The sequence below is a fragment of the Nannospalax galili genome, unplaced genomic scaffold (assembly GCF_000622305.1).
Source record: "Nannospalax galili isolate Female #2095 unplaced genomic scaffold, S.galili_v1.0 scaffold599, whole genome shotgun sequence".
Classification (NCBI taxonomy): Eukaryota; Metazoa; Chordata; class Mammalia; order Rodentia; family Spalacidae; genus Nannospalax; species Nannospalax galili.
The window spans coordinates 784,283-805,194 of NW_008343079.1; the positions used below are offsets into that span (position 1 = coordinate 784,283).

Genomic DNA, 20,912 nt, shown 5'->3' on the forward strand with positions numbered 1-20,912 from the left:
GATTCTTTATATCCTCAACCAACCATATTTTTCTTCAGAACACATATGATTACTTGAATTTATACCTTATTTGTGTGTTTGGGTACGTGCATGTGTATTGGGGTGTATGTGCACGTCCACGTGTATATGTAGGCCATAGAAAATCCTCTGGTGTCCTTCCTCAGGTGCTGTTCACATGTTTTGAGACATTGTCTCTTACAAACATGGAACCATGTGGATTAGATTGGCTCAGGGTGAACCTCGGGGCCCCATCTGTCTTCACCTCCTCTGTGCTAGGATTTCAAGTACATGCCACCATTCTTAGCATTTTTTATGTGGGTTCTAAAGATCACATCCAGGTCCCCGTGCTTCCAAGGCAAGCACTTTACCAACTGAGCTATCTCTTCAGCCCACACCTTATTTCTTATGTGTTAATTGACTGTATCTTCCATTATAGTATAACCTTCTAGAGGGTATTAATAAATCCAGGAGTCCTAAAATAGGGTTTAATACATCAAATATAGCATTATGAATGAACAACTGAATGGGGGTTGAGCCTTGGTTCCCTCATCTGGAAAATGACTTTGATAGATATGCCTAATAAAATTGTGATCAGTGTCATACTGAGATGAATTTGTAAAGTAAATATCACAGGTATGCAAAGGACATTACAAGTTCCCAGAAAATGGCAACTGTCTTTGAAATCAAACTTTCTCTCCTTCAGCAACACTTTTTTAGTAAGAGCACTTCCGTCATTCAATTAGAGCATTTATTTACACATTTTTTCTCCTCAAATTCCATAGCTTCTTTTTTTAAAGTCAGGAAGGGAGCTTTTTCAAAAGGGACTAGACGAAGGGCATGTTCCCAAAATATTGGAATTAAGTAATAAAAATCACTGTGACCCATGTCTAGAATACTTTCTCCCCTGGCAAGGCCCAAACCCCCAATGTATAACTAAGATGACACAGACCACAGAAAACCAATTTAGAGGGCAAGCTGGGGGTCCAGCGTCTAGGTCTCTCCCTGTTTGGTGAGATGGTCTCTGAGATTACCATTAAGAGAAGAGTCATGTCCTGGAGCAGTGGAGGGATGGGACAGAGTGGACCCAGTCTTGCCTGTGAAGGATGCTCTTAGGGCTCATCCTGGCTGTGGTTAAATCACAGCTGGCTCACCCTATGCTGTTTTGTCATGTTCATTGTCTTTTGCCAAAATAAACTATAGTTTGTTTAGAGATTAGGTGCCCATCCCAATCTAAATGCAAGCCAAGGAGAATTCTTGGGAATACTGACAAGTGGCTGAGTAGCCAGAGGGAAGTTGAGGCTTAAAGCCAGAGCACAGAAGGAAAGGTTTAAGACTACATTCTATTACTAAAGAGCTGATGAGACAGCAAAGAAATAAGTGTTAGACCGTCCCAAGCAGCCTTTTCAAATAATGTAGGGCAAGAACAATTAAATGATTTTCTTAACATTTATAACTATCCATTATGGGGAGAGTTGCTGTGGTGGTGTGCTGGATAGCTTTAGTGTCAACTTGACACACCTGGGTTGAGGGAGCCTCAATTGGGGAATTGCCTCTATTGGACTGTGGCCATGTCTGAGGGGCATCTTCTTGATGAGTGATGTGGGAGGGTCCAGCCCACTGTGGGTGGTGCCACCCCTGGGCAGGTGGGCCTGTGTTGCATAAGAAAGCAGGCTGAGCAGGGGGCAGGAGAGCAAGCCAGTAAGCAGCATTCCTCCATGCCCTGCGCTCCAGCTCCTGCCTCCAGGTTCCTGTTCTGAGTTCTTACCTTGGGCTCCCTGATGAACTGTGGCCTGGGATACATAAGACAAATAAACCCTTTCCTCCCCAAGTTGGTACTGGTCAGAGTATTTTTAAAAAATATTTTATTTATTATTTTTAGTGTATGTGTGCATTGCCTACATGTAGGTAAGTGCACTGTGTCCTGCAATGCCCGCGCAGGACAGAAGAGACTGTCTGATTCCCTGGAACTGGAGTTACAGACAATTGTTAGCTGCCACGTGGGTGCTGGGATCAAACCCAGGTCTTCTGCAAGAACAGTCAGTGTTCTTAACCGCTGTGCTATCTCTCCAGCCCCTGGTCAGGGTATTTTGTCACAGCAACTGAGAAACAAACTAGGACAGGTGGTGAACAGACCCTTGTCAGAGGAACTCAAACAAGTTTACAACTGAAAACTTGTGGAATTCCCACGTGCATTAAGAGTTATACTTCTGGCTCCACCGTGGTTTCTTCCAATTTTGAGATATTTGGATCTTCTGGAATATATGAATTCTGAAAACCAAGTGTGAGTGTTATAAGTATATTCTTTTGGGAGTGGTCCGTTTCCCTTTTCAATTCACTTAGTTTTTCCTATTTTGTCTTTTGAATCAGGGTCTCCCTGTAGTCACAGCTGGCCCGGAACTCACCATGTAGACCAGGCTGCCCTCCCTCTCCGAGATCCTCCTGCCTCTGCCTCCCAGTGCTGGGATTAAAGGCGAGCACCACATACCCGGCTTTCTCACCAGTGCACTTTTTAAGCATCTCACAACCACTATGCTTTTTTCTCATTGTTTCCATTTTGATAAGCTTCTAAAAGCAGCTCTGACTGGCAGGTCACTGAGGGATAGGTATGCTTTCCAAATAGTCAAAGCTAAGCAGGAGATTCTCACAGGACTCACTTCCAGGACTCTGGGAGTTTTAGAAAGCAAATAGTAAAGTTTGGGAAAAAGTTCCTGCATGATTACACTAAGCAGTCCCACATTTCCTTAAAACTCCTACTTCATAGGGCTGGAGAGATGGTTCAGGGGTTAAGAGCATTGGCTGCTCCTATAGAGGACCTGGGTTTGATTCCCATCACCCACATGGCAACTGACAACCATCAGTAACTCCAGTTCCAGGGGCATACCATGCCATCATCTGACCTCTGTGGGCATTGCATGAAAAGGGTACACTTACATACATGTATTCATACAAATAAAACTAAAAAATAATGATTGATAAATATAATATATTTTTAAAAACCTCCTGCTCTACAAGGGAGGGAGGCCTAAGACATTCACAGATGCACTCTATAGTATCCAGCTCCTGGGATTTAGATGTAGTAGTAAAGGACAATAAATGGGATGGTCCTAGATAGATCCCATTAAAAACTAATATTCGCATGTTTTGAGAGATTCTTTTTTCCCTTTTAAATGCTCCATCGTATCATGAAACAGCTTCTGCTAGGTGGAGCTTGTACTGGTGTCGAACATAACCCTCTGGCTACCCATCACTCAGATTTCTTTCCTCGGTCCCTAGCAAGCCTGCCTATTTTTCCGCAGAGGGATAAAAAAGGTCATGAACTGAGTTTGGCCCTGAAGAATCACTGAGCCAGCTGTGGCTCTTCCCAACTTTTCATGTGGTGATGTCACATTAATGGCATAGATTGGATGTGACAGAAGCATTCCTGCCATAGAAACTGACAATTGCTGCACATCAAGGTTTTTATCTCTTCCAGAGTCACCAGCAAGGTGATTTGCAGGAGTTAATCCCGGGTAGGGCTTAACTGTCTGTTGCCAGGAAGTTGCATTTTTGCTTTCAGGAGTCTAAACAAAGGTTCAAGAGCAGGGTGGGCTGAATGAAAACAGAAGGCAAAGCGGTATTCATCCTTAGCCCTGTCCAGAAAAAAAAAAAAAAACTAATCTAGTGGAGATCAGGGAGATTTGGTGTTTTCACAGGACCTCTTTCTTGTGAAATGAATCACTTCAAGTGTCTATGAACCCATCCAAGATGGGTATGGAGATGCAGAGTTAAATTCAGTTCATGACAGGTGAGGATTGGAATGAGCAACTCCCTGAGACAATTTTCTGATACCTTCTGGAAATTTCTCTCCAGGATAAAAATCAGTTCTCCTGATAAGCTTTTGCTACTGAAAAATAAGAACTATGGACACTTTTCCATTTTCCCTTTTGCCTGGCTGCTAGGAAGCCCACCTGTAGAGAACTGTGCATTTAGTGTAAGAGGCTTTCACAGCCCTCCTTCCTCCTTCTACTGGAAGCAAACTCAAATTCATGTAGGCAAAATTGGTATGCTGTCCTCCCAGTCAATCAGTCACATTTAATTTTTCATTAAAGGCTCCTGTCTTACTCTAAGAAATGAAGGGGAAACGCTTCTCATTCTTCTTACCCTCTGTTCACCCTTCACTTAAACATGCCTGTAAAACAAAATATGCCTGTGCCTAGAAGATTATGCTCTCTATTTTTCATATTTGGGATACTCTGTCTTGCTTATTAGATTGTCAAGTCTTCATCGCGTAGACCAGATTTAAATTTAATTATGTATGATGTTTATTACTGCTTGGTACTTGATAAATAAGGACAAATGTGAACTAGCTACAGTGATGGGAAATCTTTCCTGTGGAAATGAGTTTTTAGGTAGAACATGTCTACATCTATCAATGAAATTTCTTAAATGATCTAGATCAATCCTTTAAACATCTTGTGCTTAGTACTATTAAGTAATTTTAGTTTTAATGACTTTGAAAACTTTTTGTTATTTCAATGCATGAAACAGTCATCTGAAATCTTTTTTTAATTAGAAAAATTATTTATTTCTGCCCCTTTCATACATCATATTATCCAGGAAACAGCCTTGCATATATATCTGAATACCAGAGTAACACACACACATACACACACACACCACACACACACCACACCACACACACATACAAACACACATGCGCACACACACACACACACACACACACACACACACACACACACCATTTAAAGGCAGAGCACCACTGGAGGAGTGGACCAGCTGTCCAGATTTCTCAGCACACTGGATCTTACTTCCTGATTTACATTAATGTCTAAAGTCCAGAAATGTCATCTCTAAAAAAATGAGAAGAAGGTTTCTTTATAGCTAGAGTATTCATGACAATAAAATTGCTGGACTACCTGATGGGCTAGTGCCTTTTGAGAGGAAATCAGTGGATCTTGGACTTGTTGAGGAAGTTTAAAGGCTGAACCAATCCTTGGGTAGTGCGACAAGGAGCGAAGAGCCGTAGTAAAAGAAGTGCTGACTCCACAGCAAGCACATTAACGCTTGGACTGGAACTTCTTGATCAAAGACAAGTTCACTGCCGCACTTCTCCTGCTAACCTATTCTATTGCACCAACAGTGTTGAGCGGTATAATCTTCTTAAAGAAAATAGACATGACTTCTAAAGCTATGATATTGTATAAAGTGATTTTTTAAAATTATTTTTATTTTATGTGTATGAGTGTATTGCCTGCATGTATGGGGGGGCATCTGTGTCATGCAGTGCCACGGAGGTCTGAAGAGGGCTTCGGATTCCCCTGGAACTGGAGTTAAGGACGGTTCATAGCTGCCGTGTGGGTGCTGGGACTCGAACCCAGGTCCTCTGCAAGAGCAGTTAGTGCTCTTAACTGCTGAGCCACCTCTCCAGCAAAAAATTTATGTGTATGCCTGCAAGTGTGTAAGTGTACCCATGTTGTACAGTGCCTGCAGAGGTCAGAAAAGGGTGTCAGATCCCCTGGAACTGGTTACAGATGTTTTTTAACCGCCATGTGGTGCTAGGAATTGAACCTGGGTCCTCTGCAAGAACAGCCAGTGCTCTTAACATCTAAGCCATCTCTCCAGCCCCAAAGTGACTATTTTTTTTACAACCCCTTATCATCTGAAATTGTTCGTAATGATGCTGTGAATTGAACATGGGTCTTCTGCAAGAGCAGCCAGTGCTTTTAACGTCTAAGCCATCTTGCAAACCCCAAAGTGATTATTTTTTTTACAACCCCCTTATCATCTGAAATTGTATGTAATGATGCCATCTCTTTCTAAAGCATTTTGTAGTATTGTCCTGGTCTAAATGTCTGCTTCATTTCTCACAGTGTCCCAACGACAAAAAAAAAAAAAAAAACGAAACAAATCAGTAATCCTTAGGTTGGTTTGCATAGGAATTATAATGGTGAAAGCTAGAGAGATGCCTCAGCAGTTAAGAGCACTGGCTGCTCTTGCAAAGGACCCAGGTTTGAGCCTCAGCACCCATATGGCAATTAAAAACCATCTGTAACTCCAGTTCCAGGGGATCTGACAACCTCTTCTGACCTCTGCAGGCATTGCAAGGCACAGGTGCACTTACACACATGTAGGCAATACACATAAAAAAAAAAAAGGAATAAAAATGTAAAAGAATTATGATGGTGCGGAAGGGCTGATGAGATGGCACCAGCAGCCAAGACTGGTGACCTGAGTTCAGTTCCCAAGGCCCACATGGTAGAGTGAGAAAACTGACTCCCCAAAGTTGTCCTCTGGCCTTTACATACTTGTGGTAGTGCTCACATACCACCACACACATGCACACAAAATAAATAAAAATGGAAAAATGGAAAAAGGAATGGTGGGAGGGAACTAGCTAAAAATAGTGTTCCTTGTCTCTTAAGACCTCTCTTACTGCTACGGAATTATTAGAACAACTCAAATAGAACTCAAAAGCAATATTTTAAGCACCACATTTCTTTTTAGTTTGAGATTTGAAGTTTGTACTTTATTGCAAAGAATGTCATGTAAGTACTGTCCCTAAACATGTCTGAGATAGGAAAGAGAGTATTAAGATTCTGGGGGAAACCCAATGATTTCCTTCAGGGTGCACCAGAATTGGCCATTTCAAATAATAGTTGAAGGAAGCAAAGTTGTCTTCCTTCTGTGTTAGGAAACTGTGTATCTCCTAATCTCTGTGTGTCTACAGACATCAGCCTCATGATTTTCCCCTCACTATTTTCACTCTCTCTAGTCCATGACTATGTCTTTCTCTTTAGACCACTGGTTCCTTGCAAAGTACCTGGCATATTAGAGATACCCAGTCAATAAATCAATGGATAGATTCATTTCTTCATTTCTTCTGAAAATGTCTGTTGGGCCTCTATCATGAGTCCATGGTTGTTCTAGGTGTGGAATATGCAATGGTAACCAATACAGTCAAGTGAACAGTGGAATGCTCACCTCCAGGGGAGTTTGTTCACAGCAAAGTACAATCTGATTCTTTCTGATTCTTGGGTGACTTGGCGGATTAAGAAGGTGATGTTTGTGGAATGATGTGATATTTTGAGGAAAGGAAAAAAGAAAAGACAATATAATGATGCCAATTCCACAAGCCTGAGAGACAAGGTCACATTTTACTTGATCGCTTTGCTCATTTAGCCTTCTTTTTATTAAGTTTACTTAAGAGAATTTAAAATATCTTTCTGAAACCAGTAACTATCATCAAGCCAGCAGAGCACCATGCCAGCAGTACACTGATGAGGGTCCGTTTGATACTTGATGACTCTGCCAACTGGGTTATTCTCAGAAAGCTTTAGAAATCCTACCTGACCTCTTGTTCCTCAGTGGTCAGACCCAATCCGAATGTATGATGGATGTCGTAGCAGGAGTTACTGTCTTCTAGCAACCTAGGATGTGGTTGGGACAGGAACCACACGTCAGCTCATAGCACTCAGGCCAGTGCTCTCCCGCTATGTCCTGATTCGGGGGTAAGGAAAGGCCATACTTACCCAACTTTCTGAAACCGCTTCTCAAAAAAATCCCAGACGTACCGGATTTTCTGCACTTGGATGCATCGAAGCTGTAATGACGTAATGATGGAACAGGAATCATTCACAGAGCACAGCCCATCAAGGAGACTCTGTTCCACACAGGTCCCCCATGTGATTTTCACTTTTTCGACACCCAGCTGTCATTCCAGCTTAAGTGTGTTACATTCAGAATGTTCACCAGAAAGCACATACTACATTTTTTTCTCTGTAGACTTGCTATATCATTGCACACTTAAGACCACTTACTTTTAACTCTGGCTTCATAACAGCTTGGTTTATGACAGAGTGGCGGTCAGCCACCAGAGGTTTTGCTGGGTTCTTGCTTATAGGAAGCTTCAGTGTGGACAAGTAGAGGCAGAGCACCTTTTTCCTCATATATCTTCCAAATTTATCCTTGGAAAGCAACAAACAAGGGCAATATTTCAGACCTCATTCAAAATGCAAGTTCTTGATCCCAGTTCAGACCTCACTGAGTCAGAAACTCAGTGGTGGGACCAGTGGTGGTTTCAGTGAATCTTCTAGAGACATCTGCCATAAATAAAGATTTGGGAAACACTGGACTAGAGCATGGAGAAAAATACAGGTAAGTGTTATGTCTAAAAAATATTCCTAGATAATAGTATTTCTTTTTTATTTTATTTCAGTTTTTGAGACAGGCTCTCTCTTGAGACTGGCCTCCAACTCTTGGTCATCCTGCCTCAGCCCCCCAAGTGCTGGGATTACAGATGTATACCACCACACCTGGATGTATTATTTTTGACATCTAGAAGCTTACATAGTCTGGTATACTTCAAAGTTTTTGAAAAATGAGTGAATGTTCATTCCCATGTTGCGGTCTCTGAAAGGTGTTATCACTGATAGCCACTACCCATGTAATGGCAAGAAGTACTGCACATTGGACAGAAATTCTAGAAACTTCCCCAGGCTGAAGTGAAGGACTCAACAAGAGACATGATGCACACTGCAGAGGTAGTTTTTTTCTTTTCTTATTCTGACCTAGGTAAACTCTAAATGGAGGAAGATCTTCCTCTGGAGTCATTATTAGACCACAGATACATTATAGAAGCCATGATCCATGATAATGCATTTATTTTCTTTAAAAGCTATTTGAATTTGCATTAAGATATATAGTAATTGTATGTATTTATGGGTATTATATAGGCATTTTCTCTACGTTGAAACATTTCCCCCTGGAGAGAGGTTGTTTAAGACTCAAGATGCAAACAGATCTTGCTTGGGAAATAAGTCTGAAGAACTTCCTGAAACTTACAAAATTTACAAGGTTATGTAAGCAGTGACGGGAGAGAGGAGACTTTCTGCTTACAAGTCAAGGCAGGAACTCAGAGAATGCAGCTTTCATAAGCCATAGCTGGTGGACCTTTCAGTGATTTTGCTGCTTTTAACACACCTACACTCCTGTAAGTAACCCCAATAAACCTACTGGTTCGCTAAACTAGACTTGCTTGGAATAATTTCTTTGGTCTGTTGTTGGTGCCCATGGCTGGTATGGGGTGAATAGACGTTTGTTCATGTTTATGAATGGGGCACTGTGTGACATTTCAGTACATGCATACAGTGTATATCCAAACCAGGGTAACTGATCTATCAACTGCTTCAGAAATTTATCTTTTATTTCTACTGCAAACATTCAAATCCCTCTCTACTAGCTATATTGAAGTAGCCAGTTATTCGTTGTCAGTCACGTTACAGGCTTATGCTATAGGACATTAGCTGGGATTCTCCCTGTTCAGCTACAGCATTGTACCCAGTAACCGTGCTTGTTCTGACCCTCACTCTCGTTCCCCACAACCTTCCCAGACTCTGGTGATCACTATTCTGCAATGTGGACTTTATAGCTTCCACATGTAAGTGGGATTATGTAGTATCTATCTTTCTGTGACCACTGTGCTATCTGAAACGGGTAACAAAAGGTTACGCACTGTTGTCCTCAGCAAAACCGTGTCTGCGTCCTGCAATGAGCATGGGATGCAGTTGGCCCAGACCCTCCACTCAGGCCTCCAGTAGAACGCCAGCTGAAGAGCCCCGACTGTCAGCACGGCTGTGACAAGGCACAGGGCTCTCCGTAGATTCTGAGTATGATAGCCAAACACCTCCTAGACAATAAATGAAGCATAGTTTATTTTTTTTAGCATTCACATAAACACACTATTTTACTTCAAATGATCTGAGTTAAGAATGCAGGGGTGTTGGTTGAGAGAAAAAATTGGCATCAGTGAGCAAACTCTGGTTGACTACAGCTTACATTTGATACAGTAAGAAAGGAAAAGCAGGGCTCTTCCACCCCCTGGAGGACTCCTCCTCCCATGGCCCTGCAGGACTCCTCCTCCTGTCCCATGGGGCTCTGCCTACTAAACATTGCATAGGAGGACTAAGGAGCACTGATTTGTTTCTGTGGATTTCTAAAAACAGCCTCAGACTTCTGTAAAATGCCTCATGTTTTGAGATAGATTTTTTTTTAGGCACATGAAAAACTGTCAATATGAATTTATTGAAGAAAAATGATAAGATTATGATAGATATGGCCCACACCTATATCTATATTTATTCAGATTGGTTTTATAACAACTAAAATGATTGGAAGTATGAATAAATGTGTTGTTTTCTACAACAACATGGTGTAAGTTAATGGCTTATCTGTTTACAAGAAAGGCTCCCAAACTACAGCTTCCATTCACTTACTCTCAGAAAAACATGCTGAGCTATTCATACCTGTAATAATAGATTAGTTAATATTTGTCACAGTCTCAGTGGATTGAGATTTGTTTTAGGGGGGGAATAGCACTGGTTATTTCAAGCAAATTTGTGATTTCTAACATCTACAAATGAGGAGTCACAGCACTGTTTTATAAAATTCAGAAACTAAACTTTTACTGTACTTGAAATACCTGAGGGATGATGATTGCTATGGTTTGAATGTGAAATGTTCCCCCGAGAAGGTTCAGGTTGACAGCTTTGTTCTTGGTTAGTGGCCTTATTGAGAGGAGACTGAACCATGAGGGTACTAACCTCATCAACTGATTATTCCACTGATGAAGTCACAGCTGAATGGACTCAAGAGAAGGGATCTAGTTGGAGGAAGTGTGTCAGTGAGGGGCATGCCATTGAACAGCAAGGGGTAAATTTTTCCAAACTCCTCTCTTTTTCTTCCTCCTCCTCCTTCCTCACCTTCCTCCTCTCTCTCCCTCTCTCTTTCTCTGTACTCTCTTTCTATCTGTATCTCATCCTTTCTTCTTCCTGGTTGTCTTGAGATAAGCAGCTTTGTTCCACCATGCCCCTTCACCACGTTTCTGCCTTGTCACAGACTTAAAGGCAATGGAGCCAGCCATCAATGGACAAAACCTCTGCAATCGGGAGGCAAGATGAGCCTTCCTAACCACAATTTGTTTTCCTCGGGTGTTCTGTACAGAAATGGAAAGTTTGTTAACAGGTTAATAAATGAATGGCATATTTACTATATAATTACTTTCAGTTGGGCTGTGGTTTTTTTGTTTTGCTCTTTTTTCCAGTTATTCTGACCTCCCATGTCCAGATCATAGAGATTTAATAACAAGAAAATAAGTTTTTCCTGTGTTTTGTAGCATTTCTAATGATGGAACCTCTTGGTTTTATGCCATCTTAGATTATGGCATCATATAACAAATCTCTTGGCTTAATTCCTAGGAAAAGTTTTCATCTTCGGTACGGTCTCTTTCATTAACTTTTCCTAATAACTCAGTGGTTGATGAATAATAACAGTTGTTGAAAGTGATCTTTAAACAGAGTAGAAAGGCCACAAGTTCAAGGAACAAGACATAAGTTTGAGCCATGGCTCAGCTTATTATCAGCAATGTGACCCCAGGTAACTGGTTCACTTCCAAAAATTTCCAGTGCAGTCTTCTGCAAAACAGTGAGGAAGGCAAACCTTGCAAGGCTCTTGGGCTTGGATAAGACAATGTCTGCTTAAATGCTCTGTAAAGTAAGGACAATTTGAAGAGTTCCTCTCACTGTTACTCAGCAATACTCACAAAGCGGGGTGTATTCTTTACTAACACAGTCACTCTACTTTGAGATTATTAACAAAAAAGTCTGAATTTAATTTGGAAACATGCAGTCATCCTGCTTTCATGAATATTTCCAACATCTCCTCCTCCTCTTCCTACACTCCTTCTGTGTCTATAAGCTTTGATTTTGTTTGTGAATTCTGTGAGTTTTATTAGATGTAAATAAAATACATATGCCAACATTCTGGTTTGCTTTCTGTTACTATGATAAACACCATAACCAAAAACAAGCAGGGGAGGAAAGGGTTTATTTCATCTTATAACTCCCAATTTACAATTCATCCCTGAGAGAAGTCAGGGCAGGAATTCAAAGCAGGAACTTGGAGGCAGGAACTGAAGGAGAGACGGAGAACAGTGCTTACTGGCTTGCTTCCCGTGATTTACTCAGCTACCTTTCTGACGTATGGCCCACTATACTTTCTGTTTTTTAAATATGTATAGTATTTATTATTTTTTTAAAACTTTATGTGTATGGGTGTATTGCCTGAATGTACATAAGTGCACCCATGTCCTGCCCAGGTCCACCTGCATAAAGCTGACACTGCACACAGTGGGCTGGGCTTTCCTACATCAATTAACAATAAGAAAATGCCTCACAGACATAGCCATATCTGATGGAGGAAATTCCTCAAATGAGATTCCCTCTTCCCAGATATGTCTAGGTTTGCATCACATTGGCCAAAACTAACCAGCACAGCCACTTCACATATTACATGATATATATGCTTTGGGTTGCTCACAATGGGCTGTTGCCAAGGTTCCCGTGTGTGCAAAGCACAAAGCAGATCAATTTGGAAATTTAGCCCAGCTCATACTGAAATGAGCTCATTCATGAACAACTTTCTTTTTTTTCCTGTTTATTTTCACACAGCAATGACACTGGTAATCATAATTCTTGTGTCTGTTTAGTTTTTTTCTATATATATATATATATATATTGGTCTTTTTGAGACCATCTCCCTGTAGCCCCAGCTGGCCTGAATTTGCTGTGGAGACCAGGCTGGCCTCAAACTGACAGAGATCTGCCTGCCTCTGCCTCCCAAGTGCTGGATACAATTTTTAATTAACAAGATAAATCGCAATCCTAGCAAGATTGCAATGAAATCATTACTACTACATACTGCTAATAACTTTCTGAATTGAAATCATTCTTTAGGGAAGGTAAAGTTACAAAATGTATCAAGAATTATAAAGCTGTTTCTACCCTGACCAATAATTCTTCGCTTGGAAAAATGCCCTAATGAAATAATACATAAAAGGGAATGTGATGGATACAAGCTGCTCAGTGCTGCATTGCCTGTAATAACAGAATTATTGGGAGAATGAAATTTTAGCCAATGCATCAGTAGGTTTTGAAATATCAGGACTGCTGTGATGCTATTAGAAATGCAGTGTATTGGGGGGCTCAGTGGTTACGAGCCCAAGCTGCTCTTGTAAAGGACCCAGGTTCAATTCTCAGCACCCACATGGTGACTAAGAACCATCCATAACTCCAGTTCCAGGGGATCTGACACTCTCTTCTGATCTCCATGGGCATTACACAACACAGGTACATTTACATATATGCAGGTAACACACCCATACACATAAAATTAAGTAAATAAATAAATGAAATATTTTGTAAAAGCCAGAATGTAGGATATCAGTGAAGAAACCTGGGGCCACGTATTATACAACATCAAATGAAGAAGACACAAGCAACCAATGGAAATGAACAGCGGCAGCAGCAACAGCACCATGAGACTGAACCCAACCATATGAGCAATCATGTTGAAAGTAAATGGTCTTAATACTATAAATGAGAAGTGTTAAGCTAGATAATAACAGACACATTACATACTGTTTATAATAGGCATACTTTAAATATAAATAAGTAGGAAATTTACAAGGGAAACGATAAAGATGGCTAATATAACTATATCAGTGTCAAACTGCTGGGTGAGAAAGAGCTGATCTAGAGAGGCTGACTAGACCTTAGTGGATGAACTTGAACTAAGGGACATCTGGAGATACTAACTTGACACAACAGACCTCAACACAAATGATAGAATGTATGAATTCCGGGGGGGGGGGGCTCTGAGAAGGGCCAACGGAGAAGGTGGTATAAAGATGACTAAGATGTTCAGTATGAAATATATAAAAATTGAATAAAAAATTTACAAAAAAATGTATTTCTTCAAGGATATTTAAGGAAGGAAGTAGTATGAGAAAAATGGAAGATTTTTCATGAGTTAAGTGATGAATTCAGCAGGACGACAACAATTCAAAACTTTTGTGCTCCTTAAAATATACACAATTTATAAAACAAAATGGGAAATCTACACAGAATAATATTTTTTAACATCCTCTGACATTCTCAAGATAAGCAGAGGAAAAATACCAGTAAGAATGTAGAAAACTTGAAGAACTCCATCAGCTTAAGTGACCAGATTAATAAAGAAAAATCACAGCCAACTACTGCAAAATTCAGTTTTTTCAAGTATACAAAAGCAATTACCATAATTAACCATATTCTTAGACATAAAATACATTATAATTAAACTAGAACTTAACAAAAGAATGATAAAATTTTTAAAAATTATTTTTATTATTTTTTGTGAGTGTTATGCCTGTATATATATATAAGTGCACCCGTGTTGTGCAGTGCTTGTGGAGGACAGAGAGGGCACAGGAGCCCCTAGAACTGGAGTTACAGATGGTTGTTAGCCACATGTGGGTCCTGGGGTTTGAACCTGGGTCCTCTGCAAGAGCAGCCAGTGCTCTTAACCACTGAGCCATCTCTCCAGCCCCATAAAAAAAAAAAAAAATCTCAAAATTCTTGAAAATTTAAAAACTTATTTCTAAATAGCACATTAAAATCAATTAAGAAATTACACAACTGACATGTTTAGATTTGAACTACATAAAAAAGGAAAATGAAGTCAACCCTTGTGAGAGTATAGTTAAAGTATGCTTAGAGGAAAATTCATAACTTTAAATGTATATGTTAGAAAAGAAAATTTGAAAAAATAAAGTAGCCTCTAACTCAAGATATTATAGAAAATGTAACAAATTAAAACCAAAAATGTAAAAATAAGGAAAACACAGAGATACTGGAGTGCAGAAATCCGCTATTTTCTATCTTTATTTATTTATTTATTCTTTTGGTCTTTTTGAGACAGGGTCTCCCTGTAGCCCTAGGTGGCCTAGAACTTGCTATGTAGATGAAGCTGGTCTTGAACTCATAGAGATCCACTTGCCTCTGCCTCCTGAGTGCTGGGATTAAAGGCGTGCACCACCACGTCCAGCCCGGAAATCAATACTTTTAAGAAATTTATAAAGTGGATATATGCACGAATAATCTGAATGGTTTGTTATTTTTGAAGAAACTATGTATTTGCTGTGCTGCTGGAACAACCTAGAATCCCAGCTACTAGGAAGGCTGAGGCAGGAGGATTGCAAGTTTTAGGCCAACGTAGGTAGTTGAGCAAGATCCTGTTTCAGAATAAAATATGTAAGTGCAATGGGGGAGGGGCAACTGAGGATATAGCTTAGTAGTGGAATGCTTGCCTAGCATGCACAAGCTCTGGCTTCAGTTCCTAGTGTAGCAAAAATGAAAGAGAAAGGAAAATAAACCATAATTAAAAACCTCTTGCAAAACCTTTTTTAAGTCCAGATGGCTTGTGAATCATTTCAAATACTTAAGGTTGAAGTGAAACCATAGAGCATACAGAAATGCTCCCATCTTCTTACAAAAATACCTGACTCTGATAAGCATGTGGGAAGAAAGAAAAGTCACAGGCTATGGTTTGTTGTCACTATACACAATATAATTCTAAAATATATTATCTATCTGAAACAATGGCATAATTAAAAGGTAATACCACTACCAAGTGGTATTTGTTTTAGGAATACAGTCATTGCAAAGTCAGCATATTTTATAGTGTTAATAATCAAAAGGTCACCACAATTGATAGGAATAAAGAAAGATGTATGCAGTTACATATATTTTTTAAAAATTCTTTTAGTCTTTTTGAGATAGGGTCTCCCTGTAACCCCAGCTGTCCTGGAACTCACTATGTAGACCAGGCTGGCCTTGAACTCACAAAGCTCCTCCTGCCTCTGCCTCCCAAGTGTTGGGATTAAAGGCATGTGCCACCAAGCCTGGCTACATAAATTTTTTAAAAACCAGAGACAAATTCTAACTGTTAAGTAAATTTATTAAGGTTGTTGCATGATAGATCAATATATAAAACCAACTGTATTTATATGTACCAGTAACCATTTAAAAACTAAGTACAGATATCATCAAAGAAAAAATTCAGTTGCCTTGTAATAAATCTAAGAGAGTTGTTCAAGGTCTTGAGCTGAAAACCACACATTATGGCTGAGACAATAAAGATCTAAATAAATGGAAAGATGCATGAAGTTTGGGAATTGGATATTGCAATCCTATTTAAAATCTCATCAAACATTCTTTGATTATTCATTAAATTATTCTAAAATTGGTATGGAAATACCCTAGGAGAGTTAAGAAAATAATTCAGGGACTGGAGAGCCTGCTCAGTGGTTAAGAGCACTGGCTGTTCTTGCAGAAGACCTGGGTTCAAATCCCAGCAGCAACCATATGGCAACTAACAACTGTCCTTAACTTCAGTTCCAGAGGATCTGACGCCCTCTTCTAGCTTCTGTGGACATTGCACAACACAGGTGTACTTACATACATGCAGGCATAATACTAATACACATAATATAAAATTTAAAAAAGAATTCAAAAAGAACTAACATGGAGGGCTTACACTACCAGAATTGGTAACTTATGACAAAGCAACAGTAAATAGGAAACATAATCACATCCTTCCAGTGAAGGAGCCACTGAGTGCAAAGGCAAAGGATCCTCTCTTCAACCATGTGGGAGCCAAGGCCAGGATGCTGGGGAAATGGACTTTCCCTTCATCTATGTGTTATACACAAAAATTTGCTTGAGGTGGCAGATATATTTAAATATGAAAACAGAACACATCATTTGAAAGAAGACATAAGAGAAATTTCCATGAACTTAAAATAGGTAAATATTTATTGGTTTGTTTTGATTTGTTTTTAAGACAGGGTCTCCCTACAGCCACAGTTGATCTAGAACTCACTGTGTAGACCAGGCTGGCCTCAATTTCACAGAGATCTGCCTGCCTCTGCCTCCCAAGTGCTGGGATTAAAGGTGTTGCCACCATGCCTTGCCTACAAATATTTCTTAAAACAAGAAAGACACATTTGATTTCATTGAAATTTTAAAAGCATTTGTTCATCAAAAGATCTCTGGATTTAAAAGCCCATTTATTTATATCTATATAGACTAAAAGGGGTTTATAGTTGCAATACATAAAATCACTACAAATAAATTTTTAAAAATTGGCAAAAGACTTACTAGAGCACTCTCATTTAATTCATATGAGGTAGGCACTCAGATACTCACTTTACGCCTGAGAAAACAGGCTCAGTTGTTTTTAATATTTTTATTTATTAATTTTTATTATTTTATGTGTATGAGCATATTGCCTGCAGGTCTGTACAAGCACTCACATTGTGCAATGCACTTGGAAGTCAGAAAAAGGTATCAGATTCTCTGGAGCTGGAGTTATGGATGGTTGTTGGATGTCATGTGGTGCTGGGAACTGAACCCAGGTCCTCTGCAAGAGCAGACAGTGCTGTTAACCATCGCGCCATCTCTCCAGCCCCTGAGGCTTAGCTAATACAATAAGATCATGCTGCATAAACCTCAGAGGCAGTCTATTTTACTATATTACCCTATTACATTTCTTCTTGCAAAAGGTGTGTGTTACTCTGTGTGTGTGTGTGTGTGTGTGTGTGTGTATGTGCTTGAGTGTGTGTGTTTATGAGTATGTGTGTGTTCATGGGTAAGTATATAGTTACTACACTTAACTTATTTTTTTAGTTAATTCTGTGTTTTTCCTAAAGCCCTTTTCTCTAGTTTCGTAGGCTACAAAGGTGAGCGATTTTATTTTGGTCCTCTACTTGACTACAATTTTGACAGCTTGTCTCTGGGAAAAGTAAAAACTCTATTTAAGCCATTTAATCGATCACTTTTGGAAATAACATTTTGTTCTGTGTATTTCACTTGGTCAAATTATTCCACAGTGAGTTCAAGGAATGAATCAGTTAGTTTACTCAAATTTTGTTGAATCACGCAGTACTCGTGATAAAATTAATTCTTGACACCCTGAGTGCTCAAAGCATTTCTGGAATAGTGTGTGTTTGTGAATTGTCTTATTGGGATCTCACAACACCTCTAGAAAATAGTTGCTGATCATCCCCACTTACAAAGGAGGAAACTGAGTCATCAGAAGTGTAGTAGATTTTCCAAGCACATATCTGGCTAAGTGAGGAGGTTGATTTAAACCTGGTTGTTTAACATGTCCTCAGCTTTTAACTACTGTACCAAACCATTTCTGTTGTTATTTATAACTAGCAAAAGGTAAGAAATCCACATCTCAGCAAATTTAAATTGTAGTTGGTAAATGATGGAACAAGGAACAGAAGTGAGAGCTTCTAGAAGGTCATGGGATGTGTGTGAAGATGAAGGGTTGTTGCAAATCTACATAGGGACTTAGCTCTGGGCTGTGACATTGGGCGACAACTCAGTAAACATGGATATATTTCATTGTTGTTCCTAATCCAGGATTATGTTTCCTGAATTTAGAAAATACCATTCTGGCTGATGTGACATCCTCTGTGCTCTTAGACTCCATTACCAAGTGGCAGATCCAGTTCCTGGCCTCAGAGAATATAGCCTGCTTCCATCATCAACCCTGATCCTGTATGCTGCAGTTGAAAACTGAAGTAGTCCTCTCTCTTCTCCTTTAACTGAAATTCTTATCAAACCATATGTTCACACTGAGCACACTGATTCCACACATTACACGTCTCCAGTAGTCACAATCCCTCCTCCAGGTGTGCAGGGATATTCTCCAGAGAGGTGGAAACAGACTTGAGGATATTAAATTCTGTTGTCGTATAGGCAAATGGGTAGCCAAACTTACTTTGTGCAAGGACCATGTATAATGGATCGGACGTTCTGACCTTCCCATTCACTTCCTGATATTTGTATCACCTCTGGGTTTGAGTTATTTTCCTCTCCTTATCTTCTAGCCTGCATCTCTTAGTGGACTTTATTGGGGTTTGTATAATACAAATACTTAGTGAACATTTTAGTGACTGTCTCAGAGGAATGCTCATTAAAATTTAAACTGTACTTGAGATGAATTTATAAAACTGGAAATTTATTATCATAAACTCTGACCAGAAAATACTGGAAGCCAAGTGAGGGCCTTTGGATAAAGGAATGCCAGAAAACCATGTTTTTATGAAACCTCAAATACCACACCAACCACATTCCCTGGGAAAAACCCAAACCTGATAATTGACAGAGGGGTTGCACCAAGGCTTAAGGCTAATATATCAAGGAAGTAAAAACATTGCTTCTCTCCTTATTTGCTCAAGGAACCATATATTTCAGAATATTACTTTGATATTTATGGGCCCCTTCTTCCTCCCTTCCTTCATCCCCTCTTTCCTTCCTTCATTTCATTTTTCTTTTTCCTGTATTTCTCTGTCTTCCTGCTTCTTCCTCTGTCTCTTTTCTCCCCACCCTGCCCTAATATTAGTGATTGAACCCAGACCTTACCCCTCTTAGACAAGTTTTCCATCACTGAGCTATATGTCCAGCCCTTTTGTAGCTTTTATTTTGAGACAAAGTCTCACCAAGTTTCCCAAGCTGTCTTAGAACTCACTCTTTGGCCAAGCAGGCTTTGAACTTGAGATCTTCCTGCCTCAGCTTCCCAAGTATCTTTTATTTTCTATAATAAAGTACTATGGCTGAAAGCAACTTGGGGAGGAAAGGGTTTGTTTCATCTTGCAAGTTACAGTCCCCCATCAAAGGAAGCCAGGAGCTGAAGCAGAGACGGTGGAGGAATGCTGCTTCCTAGCTTGCTCCCCCTGACTTGCTCAGTTACAGCCCTTATCTAGCCCAAGCCCACCTGCCCCGGGATGGTACAGTCCACAGTGTGCTGGGCCCTCCTGCATCAATTAACTAATAAAAAGGTGTCTCACAGACATGGCCACAGGCCAGTCCATGTAGGAAATTCCTCAACTGAGGTTTTCACTTCCCATGTCTCTAGTCAGTGTCACGTTGACAGAAACGAGCCAGCAGAGAGCATACATAAAGTACTAGCCCAATAATATTTTTTAAATTGCATGTCTTTCTTTGTCCCCTTGTAGGTAGCTCTTGCCAACAGAGGTAAATCTAAGATTGGTCAAATTCCTGGGGAAAGGAGAATTAGACCTTTACCTAACATGGCTTCTTTCCAGACTCTCTTGGAACCCTTCAACTCTTGAAGAACGTGCCCTGAAATCTTTTCCTGCTGCTGAATTTTCATTGTGTCTGAAGCACTAGCTCAGTGGTTTTCACAGCTCCTCCTGTTCTTATTTACTGTTCATGGGTTTAGCCATCTGAAGTACGTTGCTGAATATCCACAACTGTAGTCATAGCAGTGTGTGAATAAAATGCTTTGGAATGGATATTTTAGTTACAGCTCATACTTTCACTTACTTGATTGTACAGCACAAAGTTACAAATTTACTTACTCATCCATGACATAGCAAAAGTGATTCTCACTATGACAACTGGTGATTGTGTTTGCTGTTGTTGCCATTGTGTTATAGTTTGCATTCTCCCTTGCTGAGATGTGTTTGGTTATATTATGGGCAAGAGTGTTCTAATAACTTTAGGGCAAGTTAACATTTTCTGTGGGGACATCAAATTTTAGTCACTTGAACCATGGCCAAGGACATCAGAGTTCTGTGTCCGTCTGTGAGGCTAGAATGTATTACATTTTATCCCTTTTTTAAGTGATAATCCCAACAGCAGCTTTCAGTTTATTATTAACAATTTACCCTTTGTTTCCTCTATCTGGATGTGCTGAATCATACTCCTTTACATGTTACATTTATGGACATTCCTAAAGCTCCACTCTCTTTCCTCTACCTCTGCCAATGCAGCAAAGTTCTCTTCAATATTAGGATCACATTGTGAGCATTAACTGGGGCACAATTGGTACAATCTTTATTACCAAACCTTTTATTACTGATTTAGCCACATGTATCAATCTGTGCTAGCTATCACCAGATACCAGCTTAGCCACATCGTCACATATCGTGTCTTATGTTCATAACATAGAAAGCCTTTTGTATAGGAAGACAAGGTCTTTGTTTTACATATATATATATA

At 39.8% G+C, this 20,912-nt stretch overlaps 1 protein-coding gene across 1 annotated transcript in view; it reads right to left on the reverse strand.

Moving 5' to 3' along the window:
* Atp13a5 (ATPase 13A5) overlaps positions 1 to 20,912 on the reverse strand; it is a 129,007-nt gene that overhangs the window by 102,180 nt on the left and 5,915 nt on the right. The window contains exons 2-5 of the mRNA XM_008839020.2: positions 9,512 to 9,685; positions 7,818 to 7,964; positions 7,530 to 7,600; positions 7,347 to 7,427 (exon numbers count right to left, since the gene is read on the reverse strand). Of these exons, the coding sequence (XP_008837242.1) occupies positions 7,347 to 7,427; positions 7,530 to 7,600; positions 7,818 to 7,964; positions 9,512 to 9,685 (473 nt within the window). The remainder of the gene's footprint in view (positions 1 to 7,346; positions 7,428 to 7,529; positions 7,601 to 7,817; positions 7,965 to 9,511; positions 9,686 to 20,912) is intronic.